General features: G+C 41.0%; 2 protein-coding genes across 4 annotated transcripts; both read right to left on the bottom strand.

The window, feature by feature from the left end:
- Positions 1–1,771: 1,771 nt before the first annotated feature.
- lamp2 (lysosomal-associated membrane protein 2) lies at positions 1,772–12,739 on the bottom strand. Of its 3 annotated transcripts, none has more exons than XM_049753024.1 (9): positions 12,571–12,739; positions 11,020–11,135; positions 10,068–10,278; positions 8,814–8,975; positions 8,528–8,748; positions 8,324–8,443; positions 7,297–7,351; positions 7,034–7,204; positions 1,772–3,486 (listed from the first exon to the last, which is right to left on the bottom strand). In XM_049753024.1, the coding sequence occupies exons 1-9, from the start codon at positions 12,614–12,616 to the stop codon at positions 3,344–3,346; spliced, it is 1,245 nt and encodes a 414-aa protein (XP_049608981.1). In that variant the 5' UTR covers positions 12,617–12,739; the 3' UTR covers positions 1,772–3,343. The 3 variants fall into 3 exon arrangements, with proteins under 3 accessions (XP_049608981.1, XP_049608990.1, XP_049608998.1); XM_049753033.1 differs by having other exon boundaries at positions 1,772–2,631; XM_049753041.1 differs by lacking the exon at positions 1,772–3,486 and adding an exon at positions 3,620–6,276.
- Positions 12,740–12,984: 245 nt separating this feature from the next.
- Positions 12,985–25,294, bottom strand: cul4b (cullin 4B). Its single transcript, XM_049752624.2, has 20 exons — positions 24,376–25,294; positions 21,871–21,986; positions 21,682–21,785; positions 21,496–21,565; positions 21,104–21,177; positions 20,864–21,026; positions 20,681–20,770; positions 19,831–19,913; positions 19,674–19,741; positions 19,053–19,171; positions 18,783–18,975; positions 18,608–18,712; positions 18,410–18,520; positions 18,233–18,318; positions 17,529–17,636; positions 17,324–17,437; positions 16,075–16,180; positions 15,821–15,993; positions 15,587–15,739; positions 12,985–13,916 (listed from the first exon to the last, which is right to left on the bottom strand). Exons 1-20 carry the CDS (start codon positions 24,827–24,829, stop codon positions 13,821–13,823), a joined length of 2,586 nt encoding a protein of 861 aa, XP_049608581.1. The 5' UTR covers positions 24,830–25,294; the 3' UTR covers positions 12,985–13,820.
- Positions 25,295–26,349: the final 1,055 nt, after the last annotated feature.

Below are 26,349 nucleotides of genomic sequence, written 5' to 3'. Positions count from 1 at the left end.
CTCATATAACTTTATTTAATTTTGTTCTATTTTTCAGTCAGTAACCCAGGCTCACTTTGCTGGAAAGTGCGTATGTGTTTTAATGCCCATCTGTCTATGTGTCACTGTCTTTAATTAGGCCTTCAGGTCAGGGCAGCGTTGTCATTAAGGCAGTGTGTGTAGGTGTAGAGAGCAAACAGTGGAGTTGCTCGGGAAATATTCTGCCATGAGGCAAGAAGCAGGTTCACTGAGTTGGACAGCTGCTATTATTACACATATTATTTATATCGATAACTATATTTATAACTATTTAAACACATACATACATATGTACTAAAATACTAAATTTTGATAGAATTTGTTTGGTATCTGTTAGAGATTTGCTCACTCCAACTTATTTTGCAAGAACCACACGTGAGACAAGTAAGTCCTTTTAGACACCTGCAGGTGGAGAGTCCATTCGTTGCTGTGCGTGCAGCAATGTTCGAATGGAGGTCTAAACTCTCCCAACTGCAAGGACATATTTATTAAGACAAACATAGTGGGGGGGAAGAACAGGCTGAATAGGAAGCCCTTGTGCTCTAGTCAAAACATATCAGGGGATGTTTTATGACCTTGTGGAGGATGGGACAAGGTGGGTTATTTATTACCGGTTGCATTCCAACATAATCATACGATAAGGATACTCTGTAAAACCCTAACAGTATCTATCTATCTATCTATCTATCTATCTATCTATCTATCTATCTATCTATCTATCTATCTATCTATCTATCTATCTATCTATCTATCTATCTATCTATCTATTAAAGTTCAATAAATGAGTATTTTCAGTTCTTTGCAACCTTTAAGTATAAGATATCTGTAAATACTGCTGTGCATAATCTGGAATTTGTACTTTAATTTAAAAATAACTTGATTTTGATGAAAATATATGGTTGATTGAAAGTAATACTGTTATCAATATAGTTTGTTTGAAAACATTAATATTATTCTCTGAAAGTTGATATTTGGAAATTTGAAAAAGTGTAGAACTGCAATGCAAGCTATTGAGAGGTGTTTCCAACACGTCCCCTCTTTTCTAGCAGCTACTGCCATCCTGTGCCAATGATTGGTAGTGCTCATGCATGCACCAAATTGAAGAAGCAATATTTATGGTAAATATTTAGAGTACTGTATATATACTGGTGGCATGGTGTACACTTGTTAACACGTCCGCCTCACAGTTCTGAGGATGCGGGTTCGATTCCTTCCTGTGTGGAATTTGCATGTTCTCGCCGTGCTTGCATAGGTTTCCTCCCACATCCCATAACCATGAATGTTAGGACGATTCACTCCGAATTGCCCATCAGTGTGAGTTTGACTCGGTGTGCTCTGCAATTGGTTCTGGGTGTCCCTCGCGAAGTCAGCTGAGATAGGCTTCAGCACACCCACCATCCTCGTTGTGAGGACAAGCGGTTCAGAAGATGGATGGATGTAAAACTAGCGAAGCAGTTTTTCATGAAGATAACCAAAATGTAAATTATTTCATCAATATTTGCTTCATATAATTCCTGTTTTTAATAGTGTGGGAACTGGAAGTATTGTCTCCGTATTTTAACCCTTAGTGTTTCGGTTCATATTTTCAACTTTCAAGCCCTAAGATATTCCTTTATTGGTCCTTAATTATTCTTCTCCATCTCATGTACTTTGATGAGGTTGTATAACAGCTTATCAACTGAGCAGTCTGGCAATCTTTGATTTTCAGTCACATGATCTCAGGCCACAAAAGAAAAAAAAAACAGAACAGTACTACAAAACAAGAAACAAAGTTTCATTTATTTAATACGTCCCCCTAGCTCCACCACACACACTTGTTAAGACAAGGTCATAATCATCATCACATAACTTTGTTGTCAAGCAAAGCAACTGAATGGTGGCTAACGGAAAGGCACAAAACTGTGTGGTGGAAGGTTCATGATTGACTACATTGCAATGCAGGGTCTGTAATTGAAGAAACGATGCATTAAATTAAGAAAATATTTATGTTGAGATATAAGCACAAAATACAAGTATTCATTCTTTGTCACATCTTTTGTCCAAAATGTGATTGCAGGGCTGGTAAAATGTTTAGTGTGCCTTCTCTTTCAAGAGTTCATTTTAATTTGGTGTGCATTTAGAAAAAAAATAATTATCTGGCATACAAGTCATGGGGCTATAGTTTGCTTGTACATTCAAGTCATTCGACAGTGAAAATGATTTCATTCTGTACAAGCGATTAATCATTCACGCGTATAATATTGTAAAGGGCAGAGAGGGTACTGACCCCCTTAGTTTGGGAGTGGAAGTAGACATGCAGTCTTGAGTCAAACAATGCATTTTGAAATGGTTTGGCTGTGTCAGTCATTGGCAAAGGAGGAAGAGACAACCAGTGTGGAGGTAGCTGGGATACACAAGGGCATAAGCTAAATGTTACTTTTGAAGGGGAAGGCTAGAAAAGAACTTTGGGGATTGATTGAGGGGGTGAGCTTTACACAGACTGGTAGCCAGTACGACTCTTCCTCCGGCCAATCAGGTAAGAGAGAAGGACAAGGACGATTAGGAAGCTGAGGGCCACGCCCACCGCGATAGGCACCAAAAAGCTCAAATCAGAGTCCAGGAAGCACTCCTCGGCTAAGTGGCATACAAGGAAGCACAGACACACACACACAAGAGAGAGTAAGGTTAGCACTGGTGGTTAATTGGGGGGAAAGCTTTGTTGGGAAGAAAAGGAGAAAAGTAGGAATGATAAAAAAATCCTCAGCATGGTTAGAAGTTTCACACAGTCGAACCTGACTAGATTTCTACAAAGAATCAACAATGAGATAACTGAAAATCAAGACCATTAAAATGCCATCATTCTGTACACACATGCATTAGTGGACTTATTTGACATGTTTGGGATTGTTTTCCCAACGAAGTGTCGAAACTTTCATGACGGAAAGAGTATTTATGACAATTGTGACCAAAATATAGTCCTTCGCTAGTTTCTTTTTTTATAGCCACAAGATAATCATTCAAATTTCAGGATTTCAGGAGCTATCAAATGAATTTATGGAATCAAGGGGCCGACAAATATTCCCTCAACAACAAAGGCACAAAATTACTGTTCTATGACAAGATTCAACACAAAAATCTGCTAATGAAGTTGGTTTTGTTCCCCACAAGTGGTAGAATTCCCCTACTGTCAAATGGTCCATTAGCAAGAAAGAAAAGTGCGTTTTAAGAAGAAAAGCTAGCACCAAACAGTGGTGCTAATTCAGGTGCGGAGGTACGCGGGTGATTCTCTTGATTACAAAACACCCAGCTCCCCCTCAATCATAATAATAAAAAAAAAAAGACGATTCTAGAAGGACTCGTAACCACTGGACATGTTTCTCTTTCTTCCGATGAAGTAGGCCAGCAGAACAATAAGAATGAGAACAAGCAGGGCAACACCAACAGCTATGGGAACAAGGAAGCTCTCCGAGTCAGTCTGGCATTCCTCAGCTAGATGAGAGTGAAGAGAGAAGAGGTTAATGTCTTCATAGAATAGTGGGGATTAAGGGAGTGAAGAATGGGTTAGTATAAAAAGGTGGGCTCTCTGGTTCCCCCCTCCCAAAAAACATTTACTCAGAAGGGCTAGAACAGCAGCACACTTTTATTTCCATAAACCTTCAGAATACTAAAACGATCAAGTTTGACGCTGCATAATTCAGGATGTGAGCGCAAAACAAAGAACGTTATACACACAGATTCCCTTTTGATGAACTTGCGAGATGGTGGGGGAAAAAAAATAAACCTGATGTAGGCTAAAGTCATGGAAGCCAATGCTTGCACTGAGCAAGGCACTATTCTCTGTGGCATAAAGCTGAGAGTAACAACACTGCAACTATTTAAACACTCACACAGAATCCTGGAGGAAGCAAAGTTACGGTGCAAATTAAACAAAACAAAGAAAAAAAAAAAACAATTGCCGGAACATACAAAGCCGTATTTGGGCCATGCTGAAAAGATTCAAATCCAATTAGAATATAGTTAAAGAATTATGGTGAAATCTGTAACTATTTATAATACGTGTGTGTGCGTGTGTGTATGGGGGCGGGGGGGTAAGTAGCACTGAGGGGAAAAACATGATTTATTAAAACCGTAAACTGCAATTGAACAAGAAATAGATGTAATACTAGACGAGAGCAATGAATGAGTGGTCGTAATACTATGAGGAGAAGTTTTAGCTTTGACTCAAAGTTAACTTAAGATGAACGTTGGAATAAGAGTGAATAATTTTTGAGGTCATAATTCTCCGAGGAGAAACATGTAATTCTATGAACATTAAGTTATAATGCAGGGGCAAAAGTAATGTGATACCCCAAATTTGAATGAAAATAATTGTGATTTGACCCCCCCAAAAATGATGTTTGTTTTCCATACTATACGGCTTAAGGCTATGACTTTTAAAATATGGGCTATTAAAACTTTCTCAAAATATTATAACTTTGTCTTAAACTTTAACCCAACTTTCCAGTTTTATTCATCACTTTACGACTCTGCTTTAAAAAAACTGTCACTGTTACAACTTTTTTGGCAACTTTACTTTTGTATTTTCTTTTCAGCAAGGCCCTAATTCTCCTCTGCATAAATGAGTAACACTAGTGTCACACTGGCTTATCGTCGCAATAGAAAAAGAAATAAAACACAGTACTGTTATCCTGAGGCTCTGAGCTGGCTGCAGTGCAAGTTGGGGAAAAATTAAACATCACACAAAGTCAAGGTGAGGGTGGCGCTGAGCACCTTTCACACCATTATGGCCCAACAAGGCGGCCTTGGAAAGCTTCTGTCTATCTGTACCTCCTGTTAAGATTATTCCGAGACCACCAATGACACATGACGGTGTTACACATTAATTTTGGAGCGCCTGCAGCCTTCAGAGCCTGGATCACAATACATAATAATCATATGACAATTTCCAAACACAAATAAACATAAAAGAGCATTTTAGTGCATTCAAACGTCCTCAAATGAAACAATACCATCCCTTTTCACCAAATGTCACAAACAATTATGGCAGAAAAGACGCTTCCGATTGATTTCTCTGACTCATGCAAAATGTGACAGACCCTTTGAGCAGAAAACGCTCGACACATTCTAACCTCTTTCTTGGTCTGGGACTATAAAGGTCTTTCACAATTGTGTAATCTAATGTTTTTTCCCGCTCTGCAGGGGCAAACATTGGCTAAAGCTTCTTTTCTATGCGATCCGAGTGGTGCGCGCCTTCTCTCTTTAGTGAAAGATTTCGCTAAACTAACTTCATTTTCTGCACTTGCGCGAAGGGTTTGCGTCTGAATCCTGAGAAAATATTCAGCATCGATGAAATAAATCATAGTAGGGGTGGGGAACCTTTTTGAAATTAATTACTTATGATTTGAAGCTTTTTTCCCCCAACAATTCCTCTGAGGCTTTGTTTGTGGAATTTCATGGCAGGCACTATACAGACCACTCGGCATAGGTTCCCCACCCCTGAATGATTGGAATGAAAAATACAAATGAAAATAAATCAAAGTAAAAGTATGAAATGTGTAAGCGATGAAATCAAGAAAACATGGAGTGTCGGCAGAGCAAATGCAAAATTGTCACGGTGAGCTGACTATAGTCCCACAGCATTGCTAAATTGCGTTACACAGGTGCATCTCAATAAAGTTGAATATTGTGAAAAACCTTTTCAGAATGTCACCCCCAAATTGACCAAAGGGAACAAAATGACTTCTAATATAGAAATTAAAAAGGCATTGGAAAGATATTTGTATTGATTTTATATAATATACATAGGAGTTGTATGTTTTGTATTGAACTAGTGAATGGGGCTAAACAAATTTGCATTTGCTCTTTCACAAAAATGAAAAAAATGAAAAACAGAAGAACATAAACACAGGGAACAGACAAGTTTGGTCCTTGAAGAAAAACTACCACATTATTGTCTCAGCAAACTCTCAGAAATGCTCAGTGTGCATGTTTAACCCTCAAAACAACTTTGCACATTTCTGATTTCAATGAAAAGGGTTTGAATTGTCAAGAGCCAATTATGTTCATTGCACATGAATCCAAGGACCAGGCTTGGGGGGACCCTCTGTCATATTTTGTGACTGATTTGCAAAGTGACTTCTCAAAGTGTCTGATATCCAACATAGGTCTTTCTCCGACCAATCACGTATGCGATCACTACAATGAGAATCAAGCCAGCCAGAGCAGCGCCGACAATGATTGGGATTAAGATGCTGGTGTCGTCCAATGGACACTCATGGGCTGCAGATGAAAAGAGAGGCAGTCAACCACACATTTCTGCCCTGTTTCTACTCAACTCATCATGCTCTCTACAGGTTATAAATGCTTTCCCACAAAGCACAAGGTACAATTTTTGTTTTGATCCTCATCTCTGCTTGTATGGTTAATGAAAGTGAACCGACTTCCCTTGGGTCACAGAACACTAAGGCTGAAATTACATTGCAACGATCGAGTAACAATTCCAATTTTTGCCCCCAAGTGACAGTCGCGATGTGTCATGGTAGTATAATGGAGGAGGAGGGGGAGGGGGAGGGGGAGGGGGAGGGGGAGGAGGAGGAGGAGGAGGAGGAGGAGGAGGAGGAGGAGGAGGAGGAGGAGGAGGAGGAGGAGGAGGAGGAGGAGGAGGAGGAGGAGGAGGAGGAGGGGAGGATGTCTTCAGATGGTCTTTTGGTTCATTTTTAGTGTGAATTTCTGGATCTAGGCTTACTCTAGCTCTTTGTGTATGTTCACATTACTTTTTTAAGCTCGACTGTTCAATATATGGCGTAAAGTGGATCGGCTACTGCAGCTGTTTTTGTTTTCACTTCACGGAAGCAGCAATGTGTCAAAAAAGGTTGTTCAAAACTAAAGAATTTTCTCACAAACTAAAAAACAAAACAATAAACAAACCCATAAGTTTAGAAGTGGTTATGTTTTCTAGCAGAATGGGTAGTTTCTCATGTTAAAGATTAACGGCAGACTTGAACAATAATAATGAGTGTTAGGTGAAAGAGAGTACCTGTACTGAAGACGCCCTTCTTCACAGCAAAAGGCTGCACTTGTAGGTTGAAGGTGAAGATGGTGAGCTTGCCGGTGATGGTATAGTTCTGCTCCTTGTTGCACATGTACGAGCTGCCCACTGCTGCTTCCCACAGACTCAAGCTGCTGTTTGCCTCAGAGAAAACCACACCTTAAAGCAGACACACAAACCGATATTAGTCTCCTCCTGCTTGGAGAATGTGTTCAATGCGTTTGAGGAAAACAAAAAACTACTTGGCTTACCAGAACTCAGGTTTGCGGTGACATTCACAGCCTGTAGGTGGAATTTTTTGGTGTCCTGTCAGAAAAAAATAGTCGGATCAAAGACAAGAACGCACATTTACCCCATAAACATACATCCTACTAACACAGAGAGCTCAGACACTCCATTAGGTACACCAACACTAATAACTAAAACCAGAGCGGAGTGACCGTCACAAAATATGCTTTGACATTACATTTCTGACAAACTGGTGCATTTGTCAACTCCTGTCTTGCCCTCCCAGTTTTATTCTATTGATACAGCTGAGAAAAAAAGATAGACAACCTTTGTGAAATTTGTTACTTGATTGACATACAGATGGCTATCTGCGACCGTAGACCCTTGTGCTCGTGGCGTGCTTCACTGGATATAAAGTATATACTTATGCAGTAATGCAATTTAAATCAATAAACAGTGTTGTACATAAAAGGGATTCGAAGTATATTTGAAATAAAGTAAGTAGATTTTCTGGACTTATTTTACAATAAGTACGTACTTGCATGCTGAAAACACTTAGGGCTCTTCAAAAATACTTAAAGAATTCCATCATTTTCCATTACAACTTTTGGGCTGAAATAGTTTGACAAAACTATCTTATTTTAGTATAGAATATATATACATTTATATTTTTGCTGCATTTATTAAAAAAAATACAGCTGAACCTTGATTTTACGCAGACTTTGGGGTTCAGAATTTGGAAATCGAGTTAACCCCAAAAGCGCTTTATTTAGAAAGTCTTGGAAGTGTAATAAAATGCATGCCATGCATACAAGTGTATCGGGAAATTGCAGTAGGGAAATGCATACTAAGATGCATTTGGAGAATAATATGAAAATAAATACAATATGATTATCAAAAATTAAAACTCTTTACAAAAATCTATTAGGACTCAAACATTGAAACACAAAACTAATAGAAATGGTCCAGCTCTTGTATTGGAAATGCAGGTGGAGGTGTACCTAATGTTATGGCCAGAGAGACCAGACACAATACCGCAAGAGAACTTACATTGGTGAAAGTGAGCACGATAATCAAGGCATTAGATACCAACACCAGCTCACTAGTGTTGACGCCACACGATCCAGACGCGGTGGTCACGTTGGGATCCAAGTTTATCTCTTGATACTTCTAAAGCAGAAAGGCCAAATAAAATCTGAGTGGCTACATTCTATCTAGAAAATTAAGTGTTGGGGGGGGGGGGCTCACACACACCTCGCCGAGCTCAATGCCAATCCGCAGGGCGAAGTTTGCCAACAGACACGCCGTGCTGTTCTCATCAGGTTTGATGTTGAACCTCCCAGTGGTGGGTGTGGGGAGGGTTGGGGCAGGGGTTGTTGGCGGAGTGGGCGTACTGGTGGTGGCGTTCGTCACTGGAGCCACTGTGGTGGGAGAGGCAGTGGGCGTGGTGGGCAGGTCGGCCGAACAGGTGGTCACTGCGAAGAGAGGGAGGTGCAGTTCGTAAGAGAATGTCTTCATATTAGGTTGAGCCCACCCTTACGGTTTTTGCTTTGTGTGCCGTTGCTGATGAACGCCTGGATGAGCACATTCCACAGGGTCTGGTTGACTGAGTCGGACCTGATGGTCTCTTCACTCATGCAGGAGTAGCAGGTGTTCATGCTTACGTCGGTGATGTGAGGCCTTACATCCACAGAGAGGGTGTCTGAAGGAGGAAGGAGGAGACATATGATGAAAAATTGACTTTTTAATTGCTTGTATACAAACAAACAAACAAACAAACAAACAAACAAACAAACAAACAAACAAACAAACGGGGAACCTCAGTTGACAAAGAGTCTACGGTCACAGAGTATCCCCAATATGTGCAAAAAGTAAGCCGGAACATGTCGCACTCCATCACTACAAGCCATTTTCTCTGGGAGATTTGGTCTGTCAGGCGGACAGGGCCAAGGGCCACCTGTAGTGATGGCCTGGTGAAGCCTTATGCAGCCATGAAGCTTTCCATCCAGTTGGTTTATTTAAAAAAAACAAAAAAAACAAAAAAAAGGTTCATCTTGAAGTTTCATGTGTACACAAAAACGTTTTTGTCATTTAAATTATGTCATAGCCTTTTTGCCGTCTTGTTGCAAGTGTCCACAAGGAAATAATAACCATCATTAGTTTTCACATGGTTCATTCATCTAATCTGATTATGATTACATGACATCTATCCATTTTCTATTTTATATACGTGGGTGTGCTGCAGCCCAGTTAAGTTTGGGCAAGGGTCGTCAATAAACCCATCATGCGTGTTTCTAGATGTGTGAAGACACCAAAATAATTGGCGACAACCCAAGCAACCATGAGGAGACCATGTACAAAGGAAGATCAAAGCCCATATTAGAATCCCAGAACCCTGAGGCAACTGTCCTAACCCTGTTTGAAACTGTCTCCTGCTGATAGGCTCTGACAAAGACCAAGAGGCAATTTGATTTAGGGTGTACAAGAGGAATGGGCATATTGCACATTATTTTATCCTTACTTTTTTAAGTTCTGAAATGTGTTTTTGTCTTATTTGGTTTTTATGTTTTCACATCATAAAAGCCGGTTATCTTAACATCTGTCTTCACTTTCCAAACGTCACCTGTTTGTTAGATTCTTGTTCCTCCTGTGTGTCATTTGCACTCACCATAGAGCGCTTGAGTCATTAACAAGCCTGCCTGCACTAAACGCGGCGTGTTGCTAATTTGCTAACACCCAACTGCTCAAGGTGTCCAGTATGCATCTTTGTGTATTGGCGACATGTCGGCATTACCGTTCAATGCAGACTTAGAGAAGATGGTGGAGTCACTGAGATTGTAAGAAAACGTGATTGAATCCGCCTGGTACATGTTCCCGTTGACAGTGAAGTTCACGCTCCAGGAGTGTCCCGCTCCGAAGTTGAGCTTCAGCGTTGAAGTTGTGTTGCTGCATTTGCTTCCGTTAGACGTGACTTCGGAGGGAAGGTCAAATGTGGCTATCTCACTCTGTGACAAGAAGCAGCATAAATAGTAAAGCGGGGTACACACTTATCAAAAATCAACAATTTGAGCATTTTTCCTCTTCCTGATCCAAGTCAGCAAAGGCCAATTGTTAGAGGTCTTTAGATCATTATCCTGAGCAAATGATCCTGTTGTATGGTTTGTGTTAAAATTGCTTTTTGCCCTCCGTGACCTGCTCCAAAAAAATGGTCAGTGCCAATAATCGTAAATGTTAAACGTGTGTTCATAAATTACAATGACAAATCCTTGCATGTGGTCAACAAAGTTTGGGCGAGCCACTGACTCTGTGACTGCTGTGAGAAGAAGCAATAGCGCCAGACGTAAAAACGACAATGTGCCTAGTTTGCAACCACGACGTAGTTAATAGACAGAGTTAGTCTATCTTATGCGACTATTACGTGTAGCTTTTTCAGTGGTATGGGGGGGCAGTTTGGGGACTGTTTTTTTTTTAACTTGACATTTCAACATTTTATTTACAAACAGCATTTTGTATTCAGTGTCACAAAACTGATTGAGTTCCAATTTAGAGGTTCAACGGCAACAGCAATCCTACAGTTCTTTCAGCTGCAGCCCAATAATTCACCAGTGCATGTGACAGGATGTGCACCAGGAAAACACAAATGAAACGCTGACAAGCAAGAATCTTGGGGACTACACACCTCATCATTTTTGAGAGTTGAAGTGCAACAAGAGTAGAAAATGGCATCTTTGAGATTAGAAACTTACCTTGTTGTCCGACGTCGCATACAACACTGAGAAGTTGACCGTTACATTGGCGTAAAGACACAACTTGTCATCCTTGTCCATGACCTTCACCTCAGCCCCAAGTGACAGATGGGACACTGTAAAGAGAAATAGAAACGCATGTCACTAATTTCCCTACATTTACAGTCATGCCTTACAAGATTCACCAAACTAACTGCATCTATAATCAATCAGAAAAGTATGCCTTGAGCTCCCTCAGTTGAGTGAATAAAATGCCCCTTGACCAGTATTGGAAGAAATGTGTTATTTTTCAAATGTTTTGCTTTAGTCACACAACTTTGAACAGAATTTACCAGTAGCAAGGCCAAGGTTACGCTTAACCCTAAACCTAACCCAAAAGCAAAAATATTAGCGTAGAAAACAATGCTCAGGTTGACATTTATTTTCATAAAAAGCTCATCTTCACCACTTTTGGGTCAGAAACGGGTGTTTTTGGTGAGACCAACCCATGCTCTACTACTGATTACTAAAGGGAAAGAGTAGAAAAAAAAGAAACGCTAATCTTTTGGGTCGATTTTGTTTGTATTATCACAGAACAAAGGTGGGTTTTGCAAAATCAGTCAAAACAGCTAGCAACATGGGGAACTGTGGCAGAAATTCCAACACACTCCTATTTATCGACATGACTATTCTAAGGATTACGCAAAGATAAATAACGCTAAATGTTAAGAGAATAGGCGTCATCGAGCGAGGAGATCCCAAAATGAACATTCTACATTAGCTTCACCGCGACAAAAATACGTTTTATACAAAGAAAGCAAACATTTGGACCATTTTTCGAAGCGAAATATTATCTTTTTGGAGTCTGCACTGCAAAAATGAACGTAACTTTCTGTCCAGCTAGCGCTTCATAAGGTCGCTGCCCCATTTAAACACCAACATGGCGCTAAATGCTAACAAACGAGCACGATGTTATATTTTACTTCAAGCACAGTAATAATAATAATAATAAAGACTACTGTGCGGTTTGCATTGTTGCCTCCGGGGAGGCTCATACTCGAAGCTGAGGATGGTTAGACAAGCTGGGGTTTAATCATTAACGCAAACTTTAGCTTACAAAACTAGCGTTAGCCAGCCATTAAGCTACTGTGACGCTACCGAAGTGACACCAGCAAAGCTAGATTTCACCATTGCCGTCACAGTATAGTTTGGCTGGAAACTAATGTTGGCTTGCCCATACAAAATGAATGTTTTAATACACCAGGGCGTGTAAATTTAGCTTCACGCGTCCTCTGCGATACTCGAGTGGCGATGTTGTTGACGTAATTAGCGCTACAGCTAAATACGTCAGCTGAGTTGCCGCATTCGCCATTTGATTGTTACTTGTTTTTTTTTTTTAGGTTTTGCAGAGATAAATGTTTTGAAATGTGCGTGGCGAAATAAATGGTTCATCACGGTTTCAATAAAGCACCAGGCCGACGCTCGATCCAGGAGTTGGCAGCACGTCGCATATTCTGTTTGCGATCTACAGCAATTTCATTACTAAATGCACATCAAATTAACGAAACTTACCAAATCCAAATATGAAGAAAAGCGCAAAGGCGGCGTATCGAAACATGATGTCCTGCTGTTTGGCGGTGAACAAAACAAGAGCCGAGCAGTCGGTGCCGAACTTGGGACTTGGCGAACGCGCTGCCGTCAGTATGAGGAAATGCACGATTGTACGTCACATATAAAGTCATATGACGAGGCCACAGGTCACAGGGGCAGGAGGTGTGGACTCCCTCCCATAATTGCCTCTGTCAGGGATTTTTCACTGCACTTTTGTCATTTTGAAACAAGGCTGGGGAACTTTCATCAGATTCCAAAAACAAAACCTCGAAAAGACTGTTATGAAAAGCATCCCCCGAAACACACAAATCCAAATTCTTTAGTCTCTGCACAATCAGTTCAAACCATGAAATCGAATGAAGTACTGCAAACCTCTACACGAAAGTAATTTTAATCTTAAGCAAAGAACCTAACATGTTTGTACAAAGATGTTTATTCTTTCATGTTGTACGCCAAAACAGTCATCACTTTCCGCAAGCCCAACAGAACTCTTTAGTGTGTAACATGGCGAAGAGGAAAAAATGTGAGAGGTTGAAAATGACGATGAAATGTGCTTTTGGCATTTAAACTGGGGTGAGGGGAGCCAGTGGACTGTAAGCAGGTTAAAATGTCGTGTCGGGTAGCCAAGGACTGTACTAAACAAAAATACAAAATATAGCATGAAAATTGAAGTGCTCCTTTTTTTTCCTGTCGTGTCAGTTTTCACAACTTGAATTTGACAGTCACCGAGTAAAGTCGCCCAATAGTCTCATATTTGATAGGGGCTGATCGGCATTTACAAGGTGCTGAACCCCCAACTGTTCCCCCCAAACTAAAAAAAATAATTGGACAAAGTGACTCTAACAAAGAGCATGTGTGGACAAAGAATCTTAAGTTTGAAAATAAATATTTTCTGTTACTTGGAAAAAAAACGGAAAAGAAAGAAAGAAAAAAAAAAAAAACAGCAAACGTGTCTATGTGTGCATCCTTTGTCCAGTGAGCTCAGAGGCACTGAGAAGTATGGACAAAATTCTTGATGCAGGCGCAGTCCACAGAATCTTGGACCCCCCGACGAACATCCTGTGGAGCGGAATCCATTCAGCTCGCCGGTAGCTGGCTTGACAATGACATATTAACATCCACTGGGGCAAAAAGGTTCATAGAGGCGGAGGATCACTCATGACCATCTGTACCTCTTTCTCTCTCACTGTTCAATTTTATTTGTTTGTTCTCTAAGCCACATAGTTGTACTGGTTGGGATTCTCCTTGTCACGCTCCATATAGTCTCTGTCGATGAGAGACTCTATCCTCTTCTTTAGGTCAGCAGGCTGCATGGAGAAGCAGAGAGGAGGAACAGGATTTGAGCCACACAGTTAATGTATGCGCAAATATGAAATGTATTACACAACCTAAGCACACTGCAGTGGAAGAGCTTGAGGGACTCTTGTGTAAATGTGTTTACCATTGTTGCTGGTGGTCGTAATGTGAAATACCCACTGCTAAATATACTGTATACTGTTTCGTGTGTTAGTCCAAATGAGTTCTGTTAAGTGGGATGGCAAATGGTGTTTATTTCTGATTGTTGTTTATCGATGGTGTAAGCAAAACATGTCCAGGGGCTGGCACATATGTGAAGTAAGTTTGATGGAAATCTGGACGAAAACAGGCCAAGTCACCATTTAGGCCACGATGGAAGGATTCAAACATCTGCTTGTATCATTTTGTTTGCAAAATGTCTTGTCCTTCATGTCGTTTGAGTCATTACATTAGTTTCCTTATAACTAACAGTCGGGGGTCAGCTATCATTTGTCATCATCATTGTTACGTATATTTGATATACAGTAAGTTGAGAGAATGCTGTTGATATAAATTATGGATACGTGCGTGAAACGATACCACTCCAACAAAAACTCCCCTGAGATTGAAAGCACATCCAGGAAAGGTCTGAAGAGCCTCTCCCCACGCAACACAGTACAGATTTCTTTCAAATGGGTACGCCATATCTTGGGGTTTCTCATAGAAAACATGCTAGGGAGCTGGTTAGCTTCACCGTGTCAGTTGCTATGGTAAGTAGCTCGAAGTTTCATTTACCTCTCTTCTTGGAACGAAAAACACAAAGATTCCCTGATTTCAACCTTAACATACATAGTTTACCTGCTTTCTGGAATACCCCCCTGCTCAATAGGTCAGTCATTGATCGAATTGGTGGCCATAAATGACTTGACTATCACTAATATATTTTGGCACAATACAATGTAACCATTGTATTAACTTTCTTTTGCTGCAGAGTCGCTGCTCTGCTACTTATGGGGGTCTGGTAATCAATACCACCGGTTTCTTTATTGGCACAGTACTACAAATTCAGCGCCCAAAATGACCAAAAGAATCATTATTTAAGTTTGAGGGTCAATTTCATCAACATTTTTGCCAGTACTGATTTCCCCCAGAGGACTAACAGTGCACTCAGTGCTTTCCATTTTTGTTACATTTCTATATATTTTCACTTGGAAACACAACTCAAAAATTGCCAAAACCCGCATACAAGTCATTAGGAACTTCCTACTTTTGGATTACCCTGTCCAAAACTATTACAGGAACCGAATGGATCAAGACCATAGTTAATTTTGTTTCCCCTCACACATTGATGTTGCCAAATTTTGGTGTGCTCAAGAAATTGCTGGGCATTTTTAACTTAAACTTGTCAGACAATCAGAGAAAGGGGTTTCCCAAGTAGAAGTGAAATTTACTAATAGTCTAAAGTGCATGCCTTGTTGCTCACAAATTTGCACCTAAATAAGATGGATTGGCTGTAAATAAAGCACGGTTCAAAAGTGGACTGACTGACTGGAGGAATAACAAAAGCTGGAATGTTCAGTATTGACCAACAGCAAGCGACTGATAACTGAACAATCAGTGAAATCATTTTGTGCGTATGAACCACAAAAGCACTACTGTTTGCTTTGCAGCATTTTTCCACAAAGCAAAAAGGCTTCATCACCTTGACGGGGAACTTGAGCTGGTTGTACACCTCTGACATGAGAAGGTTATGGCTCAGAGTTTTTCTCATCTTCATGATGCGCACGATGGCAGCATCAATCTGATACTGTCGATCCTGGAAAACCCTCTCCGTGGTGCTGGCCTGCTCCTCCACCTGAAGCGATACAAACATTTCCAAGTTCACTCTTGACATGCCCGGTGAGGACACTGTGAGCGTGAGACCCAAAAGCTGTACCGTCTCTTTCATCTGGATCTGATTTATTTTGATGCGGAAAAGCCTGTGTTTGAATTCATCATTGCAGGAGAACTTATCTCCATCTTCCACATCTTTGCTTTTTGGGATTTTGGTGAGGACACGCGCTTTGCCACATGCCAGTGACTGCAGAGTGCGACGCAGCTCACCGTCCTCTGTAGACCACATGAAACCTGGGATCAGTTGTGCTCAATAACAGCGACGTGGCAATGGGAGGTTGGCTATACCAAGCGTACCTATTCCTGTCGCCAGTTTAATCTCCTCCAGGGTGAATTCCTCCCCTTCATTGAACATCAGCAGCACTAGAGTTTGGAAAAGTGACACCTGCAGCTCCTTCTTGCCCTGGTGTGAGAAACACATTACAGTTGATACAACCATATGATGAAGTTCATCAGACTAGCGGAAAATTTGGTCTTTTCTATTGCACTAGTTCTACAGCAAAAAGTTCTTGCTCCGCCCTCAGTGGTTACTTTTGACACTTTCTGGGAGCGGTGGACTAACAATGGAACGGCCTCCTCTGAGATGCCTCTAAAACACAGGCCAAGCAGAGCTGTGATGTCGCGGTTACATGAATGACTGACAGATGTTGGTGTTTTTAAAACGATGTGAACTCCTCTGAATATTCCCATTTCGTTGTTTAAGCACACAAGACAGAGCCGCCATACCGCCAAGTCATAAAAATAAAGTATAATTGTACAGTACTAATATATTGTCTCAGAAAAATACTCAACCTTATTAAAATTGTATCTGTAGCAATAGGTGAAATACGGTCAAAATTTTAATGAGACTTTTCGAGTAACGTCGTCGACACCCTCCAGCGTTCTCCTGGCCACCTGGCCAAGTTTCTGCCACCAGCAGGTCATTGTTGTCACCCCGCGGTGTCTGAATCCGCACCTTGTAGCCTCGGCATTCCCCCATCCCAACTGTTGAGGCCTCCGCTTTTAAAATCTTTGCCACAATCTTCACTATTTCAACTCTTGGTACAGGTGAAATAGATATGGTATGGTAAGTATTGTTGTAAAACACAAAACGTGTACCCTACATACTATACTGGATTTTTATGCCTTGGTGGCGTGAAAACGTCTGCCCATTTGATGGAAATAGTGACTTTTGTTTTTGGTTTAAAATGAATTACCCTAACTAGAATCATACATCGCATTGTGGCCAAAGCTAAAATCCTGGTCAGTTATTGTGACTTTTTGTGTTTCAAATAGTAAATCCTTGCTGTGGCGGCTAGCTAAACTCAACTAATGAGCTAACTTGTTGGACAGTCGCATCTATTCTATTTCATTATGTCGTAGTACTGCAGCACAAGTATTTGGCACCCCCTCACAAAAAAAAAAAAAAAATAGAAGATGAATGTACTTTGAATGAACATTTATGACAAATTCTTGTTTAGGCTGCAGGGGTTGAAGTTGAGGGAAAAAAGGCAGTGGCTTATTGTTGTTCGATCTTTGTGGCATTCTAAAAAGTAAGTACCCACACCTCTTTAAATTCAGCTTTTAAGACACAGTGGCCAAGTGTCGACTGCCACTGCAGTTTTCTGCCGCTGTGTTTGCCCAGGTAGAAGGTCTTGAAGATTTCTTGCAGGCGCACCATCTAGACGCAGATAACAGCAGTATTTCAGGACAACACATTTATTACATACGCGCCAAGTTATATAACAGTGAGTATATAAATATTTGCTAACCTCTGCAGGAAGATGCACTTCCATGGGGATGTAAGTGGGCCAGTAGCCCATTGTGAGGATGTTCACAGTCAGTTCGATGTTACCGGGGATGTTTTGGCACTGCATATACTGAAAGACATACAACATGGCAGGAGATGAACATGCCTTGGTCAAATATTCTTCTTGCAGGTGGTTGGCAGGAAGCTGAGGACACATCTTCTGGCTGTTTGCTCTGGGGCAATCCAGCTTTTCCCACTTCATAAAAAACATGCATGCTAGGTTCATTGAAAAGTGTAACTCTGTTGTGAATGTATGTATCTGCGATTGGCTGCTGACCAACCCAGTGTGTACCCCAATCCTCGAACACAAAGTCAGCTGTGATTGCGTTAAGTTCACCAGTGATCCTAATGAAGACAAGTGCTACAGAAAATAAAGTGATGGCTGTCTAGCATCACTTTGCCTGTGAACTCCCTGCCAACAGCCGTTTTGCAAATTAGGCTGTGCTCACACAGCAGCTCAATTTTGATAGATATGCGACATTTTCAAATTCAACCGAGGCCTCTTTTGTACGTCGATATAAATCAGCTATAGTATATGTGACACATCTGCAGTGTGCAACACTCATCTGAACCCATCTGACTATCATTTCCTGTCACTTTTCTCTGAAAATGGGCACTGCAGCTAATTAGCTACAGGAAACAACATATTTTTTTGTGCATTCATACCTGTTTGAACTGCACCATAATGTCTTTCGAAAGCTCCATATCTTTGAACATCCCCTCCAGTTTGCTGGTGAATGCTGCCCCACACTCTAAAATGAAAACATACAGTTAATCAAATCATACAAATCTCCTCTTTTTTCAGTCCTTCATTTAACACTTGCTTTATTTTTATTTTTTTACCATGTTTTAATTTGGACAACATTGACTTTTCAGCATCCACAGAAGCACTTTTTCCAACCAGTAACCTCTTGGCCAGATCCTTCTTGTAAAAGGCCTCAAAAACGTCTTTACCTAAAAGAGAGCAAAAGCAAAATATATACTCAGCAATGACCACAAAGGGGACACAACACCACTGTTATAAACCTTGAAAATTATTACCATAGATAAATCTAAATATAATCATTATCTTATCCAACATCTTTTCCAATTCTTCATCTGTTGCCTCTTTGTTTCCAGCTCGCAGTTTAGAATCCACATGTTTGGCTGGAAATATAAATGACATTTAAACACAAGAAGAAGACATTTAAGACTTCAACTATGCAGAATATCTCACCTATGAGCTCTGCTGGCTTATTTGGCCGCTTGTTGATGAATGTTTCGAAAGCCTCCTTCATGGCGTTCACAAACTTCTCATTTTTCATAAAGCACACATCGATGATATGGTCCACCTTGTCTTTGAAGTCTAGCAACTCTTGCACCATTGTCTTGTCTTTTTCAGGGTTAATCACAATTGTGCTCCCGAACGCCTGCAGGATGTGTTTGGAGCACATTGTGAGATTCAAACTTTCAAAACAAAGAAACTAGCGTCTCCCACTACATGTACCTTTATGTACTCTATCCAGTGTTGCAGGAGGACTTGAACACCACTTCGCACTCTGCTGAAGAGCTGATAGAGGAGAGACAGATCCTGAATCCTATTTTCATCCAGCAGGTGTGTCAGCCCTGGAGCAAAAATTCACATTCAGTCAAAATGAAGGCTTCATCTAGTGTAGGTGGTGTGATGGAAAATGTCACAATAATTTTAAATAGTAGAGCTGGGAGCTCAATTAATCACCCAACCCAATAAAGGGTTTGGGTAAAATTGATTTAATCATTTCATTGGTCTTTGCTACTGAAAAGTAACACTTGCTTTAATTTGACTGCATGGAAGTCATTCCCATGTCATGTCTAACTGCAACCAAGCAGCATCTGGTGAAGTATGAAAATCAACACATGGACGCCGACTGTCTTGCTACATTGGCTGTATCTGCTTGAGGTGTGTTTATTATTCATTTGCACGTGGTGAGGCATTTATGTTTGGGACGCCCCTCTGTGCCCAAAATCATGACCTTGGGTTGTCTAACCTCTTCAATGATAAAGTGAGTAAGCGCTTATTTTAAATTATTTGTTTCTGGTGTACTCTATTGGAGCATGTAAGTGTTTTCCCATTTCAGCGACTGCTTACCTTTCTGCAAAGTTGCAGTGAGATGTTCGCCTAGCAGCTGCTTCTCCACTGTGGCAATAAGAGGTTTTCTACAATGCAAAGAAGCAATAATTAGACATGTTTTTTATTTTTATATATTTAATCAGAATGAACAGACAAAGTGAAGTGGAACGCTCACTGTGTGCTCTGGTCTAAATAGGTAATGACTCGGTCTGCCTCCTCTTCCAAGCGTTTGTTGACATGGTGCAAATACTCGGGTACCTGTAAGCATATGGTGGCAAGGCAGGCATTGAGATTTACTGAACAGCTGTCAACAAGGCAGGGAACCACGTTTGTTTACACGAGTCAAAATGAACATCACATAGGTTTGCTGCGATGTGATTTTATGAGATTTTTTTTTCCAACAAACGAGGAAAGAAAATTAAAAATTACAATGATGTGGTTAAATCTAAAATAACAATTGAACCATTAAAAAATGATTAGTTTTAACAAGATAGTCTACTGATGTGCTACAATATTTTTTTGAAAAACTGTTAATTTAAAAGAGTATTCTATGAATGTTTAACACACCATATAAAGCAGGGGTAGGGGTGTTTGTTGAGGAATTGCTTGCAATTTCTTTCAACTAACTAGAAAAGACAATTGATGATGATAATGCCAAGCTATGAGCTACGATGACAAATCTCATATTATAAATAATCACTACAACTTTTAATAGAATACTCTTGTGCTCTATTAGAGCGATTTTCTGTGGTAAAAGACTGAATGAAGTATTTTGAAGAGTATTCCTTCATATTTTGTTGCATTTTCTCTTGACATAATTTGAAATGTACTGGTAACGTGTATTACTATTCAAAAATAATTTTGATATGAGGTAATCCTGCCCCAGTAGAAGCCCCCCCCCTCAGCCCATTTGCACCACGGTAAATACATATCCAGGCCACAAATTGAAAAAAAAAAAAAAAGACAGTTTAGTGTCATATTTGAATAGTTCTTCATACTGACAACAATATAATCGCATAGCTAACCTCTCGCTCCTGCATCAGTCTCTGGCCTTCTGCAGCATACAGGCGATTTGTCTCCTCCAGAAAACGCTGCTCAAAGGAGTCTTGATAAATCTGTCGGAAATTAGAGCATTTTCAATTAAGTCATCCATCAACAGGTGGAAAGAGGGGAGCCATCAGTATAATCTTGCTTTACAGTTGAGTTACCTGCAAGTCAGAGAGCATGCTCAATAGGCTTCTCAGCAGACTGCGGTCTATCGCCTCGCCGTTACGCTCCCTTTCGATGAGGAGCAGAATACCATCAATGGTTTTACTCTGGACCTTCAGGTCGCTGATAATGTAGAACCTAAAGAGCTCCAGACCCATGTCCCTGCGCAAGATGAGCAGGCTTATGAGCAAGACATTCATTAGAGGTTTATAGAAAATAATAGATCAGAGATAACTCACCAAATTGATGGCAGCATAGAGTTTTGTAAAACATAGGTACGGTCCAAAAATAAAAATATACCCCTGATCATTATCTGTGGAGAAAAGAAAATTCAGATTAAAATACATCAAGCAATATTGCATCCCGCCATTCCAAAAAATAAATCCAATTCTTTTATATACACACTCATTAAAAAAAACAAACAAATAAAACTTCTGGAAATGACATTAGTTTTGTCACCTAAAATTTACGATAAGGTATTGGTATCGGTACTTGGTGCAACACAACACCAGTGATATTTCTGATAGGAAAACGGTTGTGTTCTACCTACTGCAATTGAATTCAATGTCATGACAATACCCACCTATTGTATGAAAGCAAGTACAAAACACCCAAAAGCATTAAAACCTACCATTTGTCTGCAGTGATCCTGCCAGCACTTGTCTATTTTCTTCAGGAAGAGTACACTGTCCAGGGCACCCGTGAGAACGGTGTTAAGGCAAACGTAAGGTTACTGACAGGTTAGTACATTTATGACGGACTCAAAGAAATTTAACAGACCTGCCTCACGGAAAATATAATAATAAAAAAAGGATATTCTCTGAATTGATCAATCTGGGCCTTGATGTGATCTTCACACACGGCCCTCAGCTGTTTGTAAAGCTTGGCAGAGATTTTGTGGGAGCACAGATTCTCAACAGCCTGCAGAAGGGTTAAGAAGAGCATGTGAAGTTTAGGCAGAGGGAAAAGAGGAAAAAGCGATGGGTGGTAAGGCGGGACACGCTACCTGGTACAGCTCCTCTAGGTTGTACTTGATGGATGTGCTGTTCTGAATGGCCTCTACTGCCTCCTTCAGCTTCTGCCATGTTTCCTGTGTGTAGTTCTCTGGCAACTTGGGCTTTTCTGGGTGCAGAACAACACAGGATGTTGAAAGTCACTGAATTATCTTATTGTGAGAATGATGCAAGCATGGCAAGCAAAAGCCAGTTTCTTCCGAAAACCCGCCTTCCACGCAGCTCGTCGTTGGCTCAAAATGAATCGTGCAATCACATTTATTTATTTGTTGTGACGCTTGGTTCCTGAGCAAATTGCTCTTTGTCAGCGGAAGTCCATCCTCATTCGAAATGGCACGCGGCAGAGACATGATAGTTTGTTAACATCACTCAGCATTGAATAAGTTTTAAAGAAGCAGAAAGACATGTAAGCATTCAAATCCCAGCAGCTAACAACACAGGAATCATTTACTTCAAACTGTCCACTCTTTGCTAATTGGTTTATTTCGCTCTCTGTTTGCCCAGGTTTGCCCTGCCTGAGAATTGCTGTTGGTGAAATTGAGATCAGACTCTCTCGCCCGTACAGGTCAAGACAATAAAAAAAATCAAATAAAATTTCAACAAAAATATTGGGATTTTATTTGGTGGACTCTTTGTCCCCCGCCTACTGCCCGATGACGGCTGGGATAGGCTCCAGCACGCCCGCGACCCTCGTGGGGACTAAGCGGTTCAGAAAATGGATGGATGGATGGATGGATGGATGGATGGATGGATGGATGGATGGATGGATGGATGGATGGATGGATGGATGGATGGATGGATGGATGGATGGATGGATGGATGGATGGATGGATGGATGGATGGATGGATGGACGGACGGACGGACTCTTGGTCTTGACGTTTGATTTAGTTCATTGATAGTTTGTCATCTACTTTTGAGGTGTTCTGTTTTGCTGGCAATTCTTGAGTGCACCTTGTGCAGAGTCAAAAAAGTAACTGACAATGTTTTTTGCTTCTCTCCTGAGGCAGCTAGGAAAAGCCCATGTAGCCTAATTACAATTTGCCTGTATTTCCAAATGTTTATTATTGTGTAAATGCCAAAGGTGACCTTAATGACCTAATACAGGCTGTGCAAAGCGTAACAACTCATTGTTTGACCATGTGTGATGTCACACCCGTTTAACTTGGTGCTTGTATGTAATTTAGGCTAATACTGATGTGCTTCAGGTGTAGATGGACTGAATAGTCATTTAGACCTGTGTGATATAACGGTATATTTTGTAGTGCGAAATAAACATGTCTTCCGTATGATGTAACCCTCTATTGACTATATAATTTTGATTTGTGGGGTATTGGGTTAGCTCGACTGATATATTCATGTAGTGTTCGAAATGTGAACTTGTGTCACCTTTCAATTACGTCACCTTTGTGTCTCACTCTCCAGGCATGAATACCGTATTTTCCGCGCTATAGTGAGCACTTGAAAATGTACTCCAAAAAAAAAAAAAAAAAAAAAAAAAAAAAACACAGTGGGCCCTATAATGCAGAGCGCCTTATATAAGGATCAATTGATGAATTTGTTGAGCTATACTAGTTGTACACAGCGCTCTGCCAAAATGTTTCAGTACGTTTCAGTACGACTAGTAAATAAAACTAGCAAAGCTCGCATCGCTTTCAGCATTACAGCAACCGTGGTCAGGGGCGTCACCAAAGTAAGCTACTACTGGTCGATCACATGACATTTTAAAAAAATAACATTTTTATCTATAGCCTAGAATCCATCCCATCGCTTCATTGACATCCAGGTAAGGAATTTATATATAGATAAAAAAAGATTGTCAGATTTACAACCCTATGCCACTGAGTGGGGAAATTCAAAATTCCTTTGTGACAAGTGAGTAAAAGGCAAATGTCGGCCAATCGTTTGGTGAACATTTGCAACCTTGAAGGAACCTGACGAGAATACAACATTTCCAATTATTCGCTGCTAAATGGGATAGCGGCTTAATTCTTCAACATACTCTCCTCGTCCGGAGCGCAAGTTCCAAAACATTACAAGTTTTGAAACATTCGTGTAACAAGTTCCAAAGCTGTGCAAGACACTTTTTAAATGGTGTGGGAAATCATGATTGCTGACTTCAAACAATCCGAGCCATGAAATGAAAGCCACTGTAAAACAAATGGCTCCCTCCTACTTCCAGTGTCTTATGGAAAGTCACACATGTATTGGCTTCCATACCAGAGCCTTCGGGAATAAGGTGGATAAAAGTTAATGTAATTGCAGAACTTCATTTCATCTGCAAATGCTGGCAATGATAGGGGAGCATCACTGGGTGGAAGTTCGAGTATTCAGACAGGGACGCGGTGTTGATGCTTTATGATCATCTCTTGTTTTGTCGCCATCTTGTGGCATTTGTAAGTATTTTTAAACTCCTTTACAAGAAGGCGTTAGTCTTGATCCCTATTTTTGCACAAATGGTGTGCAGTGTGGCATTAGAATTTCTATTATTTAGGCGTACCTTTGAAATTCTTAATGACTAGCTTCTTGGCGGCTCCGGGCTTGCTGTTGGAGAAGGTCCCGGAACTCGCCACGCTCTTGGTCAGTCCGTTGGCATGGTGGCCCCCCACGCCGGCAGCCAGGAGCACAGCTTTGCTTTTGTTGTTGGAGCACGAAGCAGCAGCAGCCTCCTCGGCCATTTTCACATCCAGCCCAATGAAGTCCACGGAGTCCTCGAAGCGCAACTTCTTCTGGATGTGCACCGGCGACGAGGAGGCGGACGAGGAGGAAGTGAGGGTCTTGGGAGGCGAAGGGGAGATAGTGTCGCTGGTCTCTTCCCTCTCGGAGCCGTTTATTTTCCTCTTCTTCGAAGATATAATGTTGCCGCTGTCGTTTTTGACATTAGTAGCCGCTGCTCTTGCCTCTTGGGTTGGCGGTGGTGGGGGGTTAGGGGAAGATAAACCTGTTGGAAACATGAAAGAACGGGGAATACTAAATCTTAGCAGCCAGTCTTCTGATCAGAAACTTCCCAAAGCAAGCGAGAAGGACGAGCTCAACGTTGACGGCCGTATCTTGAGCTCCACACGAATCCGTCCTCAGCTTGCTTTCCTTATCCCGCGGGGGAGAAAGATAGGAGAGTGTAAATTGTCCCGGTACAAGATCCACTAGCAGCTAGCCTGCTCTCTTTCTTGTTATTGCTGCTGGCATCCGAAAGAAAGATGGTGGCCTATTGCTTCCTCTTCTCGTCTTGAAACGCGTTGTCCAGTCCTCCGACGAACAACACTTGACAAAAGGAGCCCGTCAAAAAGAACACCTATGAAAGGACTAAAGTTGGGAGACGAGTTGTTTCATGCAGGAGTAAAGAAGCCACTGGTATCAATGAGAAAAACGGCTAAGAAAAACTACTCAGTGACCCGACCGGAAGTACTTTGTACAAAAGTACTTTTGCACCAACGTGTTCCACCCCCTGTTGGCTGTTTTAACCACAAGGTGGCGCCATTTGACACTTACATAGTCCACTGTTTACGATGGAGTTCTCTTAACTTATCCATCGACCCATTACAAGCGCTTGTCACCACAAGGGTCACAACTCAACGTTTTTAAGTCGATTAAGTCGACACTGTACATGGCGTTGTAACGCCCTCTGCTGGTCAACAAAAAAGACTGTATGTAGATTTACATCATAATTAATGACAAATTAACAGCACAGTAGAGTGGCGCAGCGGAAGCGTGCTGGGCCCATAACCCAGAGGTCGATGGATCGAAACCATCCTCTGCTATTTATATAATATGTTATGGTCACCAAATTAGTTTTTGGATTGGCGTTTGCATCCAGCCTGACTGCCAATTGTAAAACAAGAATTAACTAGCAACTCTTTGTTTTTGTCAGTCATCCTGGCCAATGAGGATGCTGTATAAATAAAATGAATCCCCTCAAAATGAGATGATTCATCACCTAAGGAGTATATCCATTAAAGCACTAAACAAACAATAGAAATGAACTAATTACTTAATTTATCATTTTTAATACTGCTTAACCTGTTAAGGGTCGTCCGGGTTGCTGGACCCATATCCCAGCTGACATCGGACGAAAGGCAGACTACCCGGAACTAATTGCCAGACAGTCGCAGGGCACATATGGATGGATGGATGGATGGATGGATGGATGGATGGATGGATGGATGGATGGATGGATGGATGGATGGATGGATGGATGGATGGATGGATGGATGGATGGATGGATGGATGGATGGATGGATGGATGGATGGATGGATGGATGGATGGATGGATGGATGGAAACCAGGAATAACAGTCCAAAGGTAAAGCATTTTTATTTTTTCAAATACACTTTTTGCCAAATGTTCTGTACTGGAGTTGACACGCAGGTAAGTGAAAGTCCTAAAAATTGGTTGAGAAATTTGCAAGTTACGACCGTTTGACAGTGTTCATTCATTTACTTTTGTGGCAAATTCGCCCCTGCTAACATGGCCGTCA

Source organism: Syngnathus scovelli, chromosome 1 (assembly GCF_024217435.2).
Source record: "Syngnathus scovelli strain Florida chromosome 1, RoL_Ssco_1.2, whole genome shotgun sequence".
In the NCBI taxonomy this organism is placed as follows: Eukaryota; Metazoa; Chordata; class Actinopteri; order Syngnathiformes; family Syngnathidae; genus Syngnathus; species Syngnathus scovelli.
This window is presented reverse-complemented; position numbering and strand designations above follow the sequence as displayed.

Bases quoted from the DNA above. Each gene is read 5' to 3' on its own strand.
- lamp2 (XM_049753024.1), bottom strand. From the start codon at position 12,616: ATGTTTCGATACGCCGCCTTTGCGCTTTTCTTCATATTTGGATTTG. The intron at 11,136-12,570 runs GTAAGTTTCGTT...TTCTCTTTACAG, and splicing joins TTTCTTCATATTTGGATTTG to TGTCCCATCTGTCACTTGGG. The intron at 10,279-11,019 runs GTAAGTTTCTAA...TTCTTGTCACAG, and splicing joins ATGCGACGTCGGACAACAAG to AGTGAGATAGCCACATTTGA.
- cul4b (XM_049752624.2), bottom strand. From the start codon at position 24,829: ATGTTTCCAACAGGTTTATCTTCCCCTAACCCCCCACCACCGCCAACC. The intron at 21,027-21,103 runs GTGAGTTATCTC...CATCTTGCGCAG, and splicing joins TCTATGCTGCCATCAATTTG to GGACATGGGTCTGGAGCTCT. The intron at 15,994-16,074 runs GTACGCTTGGTA...TGTGGTCTACAG, and splicing joins TAAACTGGCGACAGGAATAG to AGGACGGTGAGCTGCGTCGC.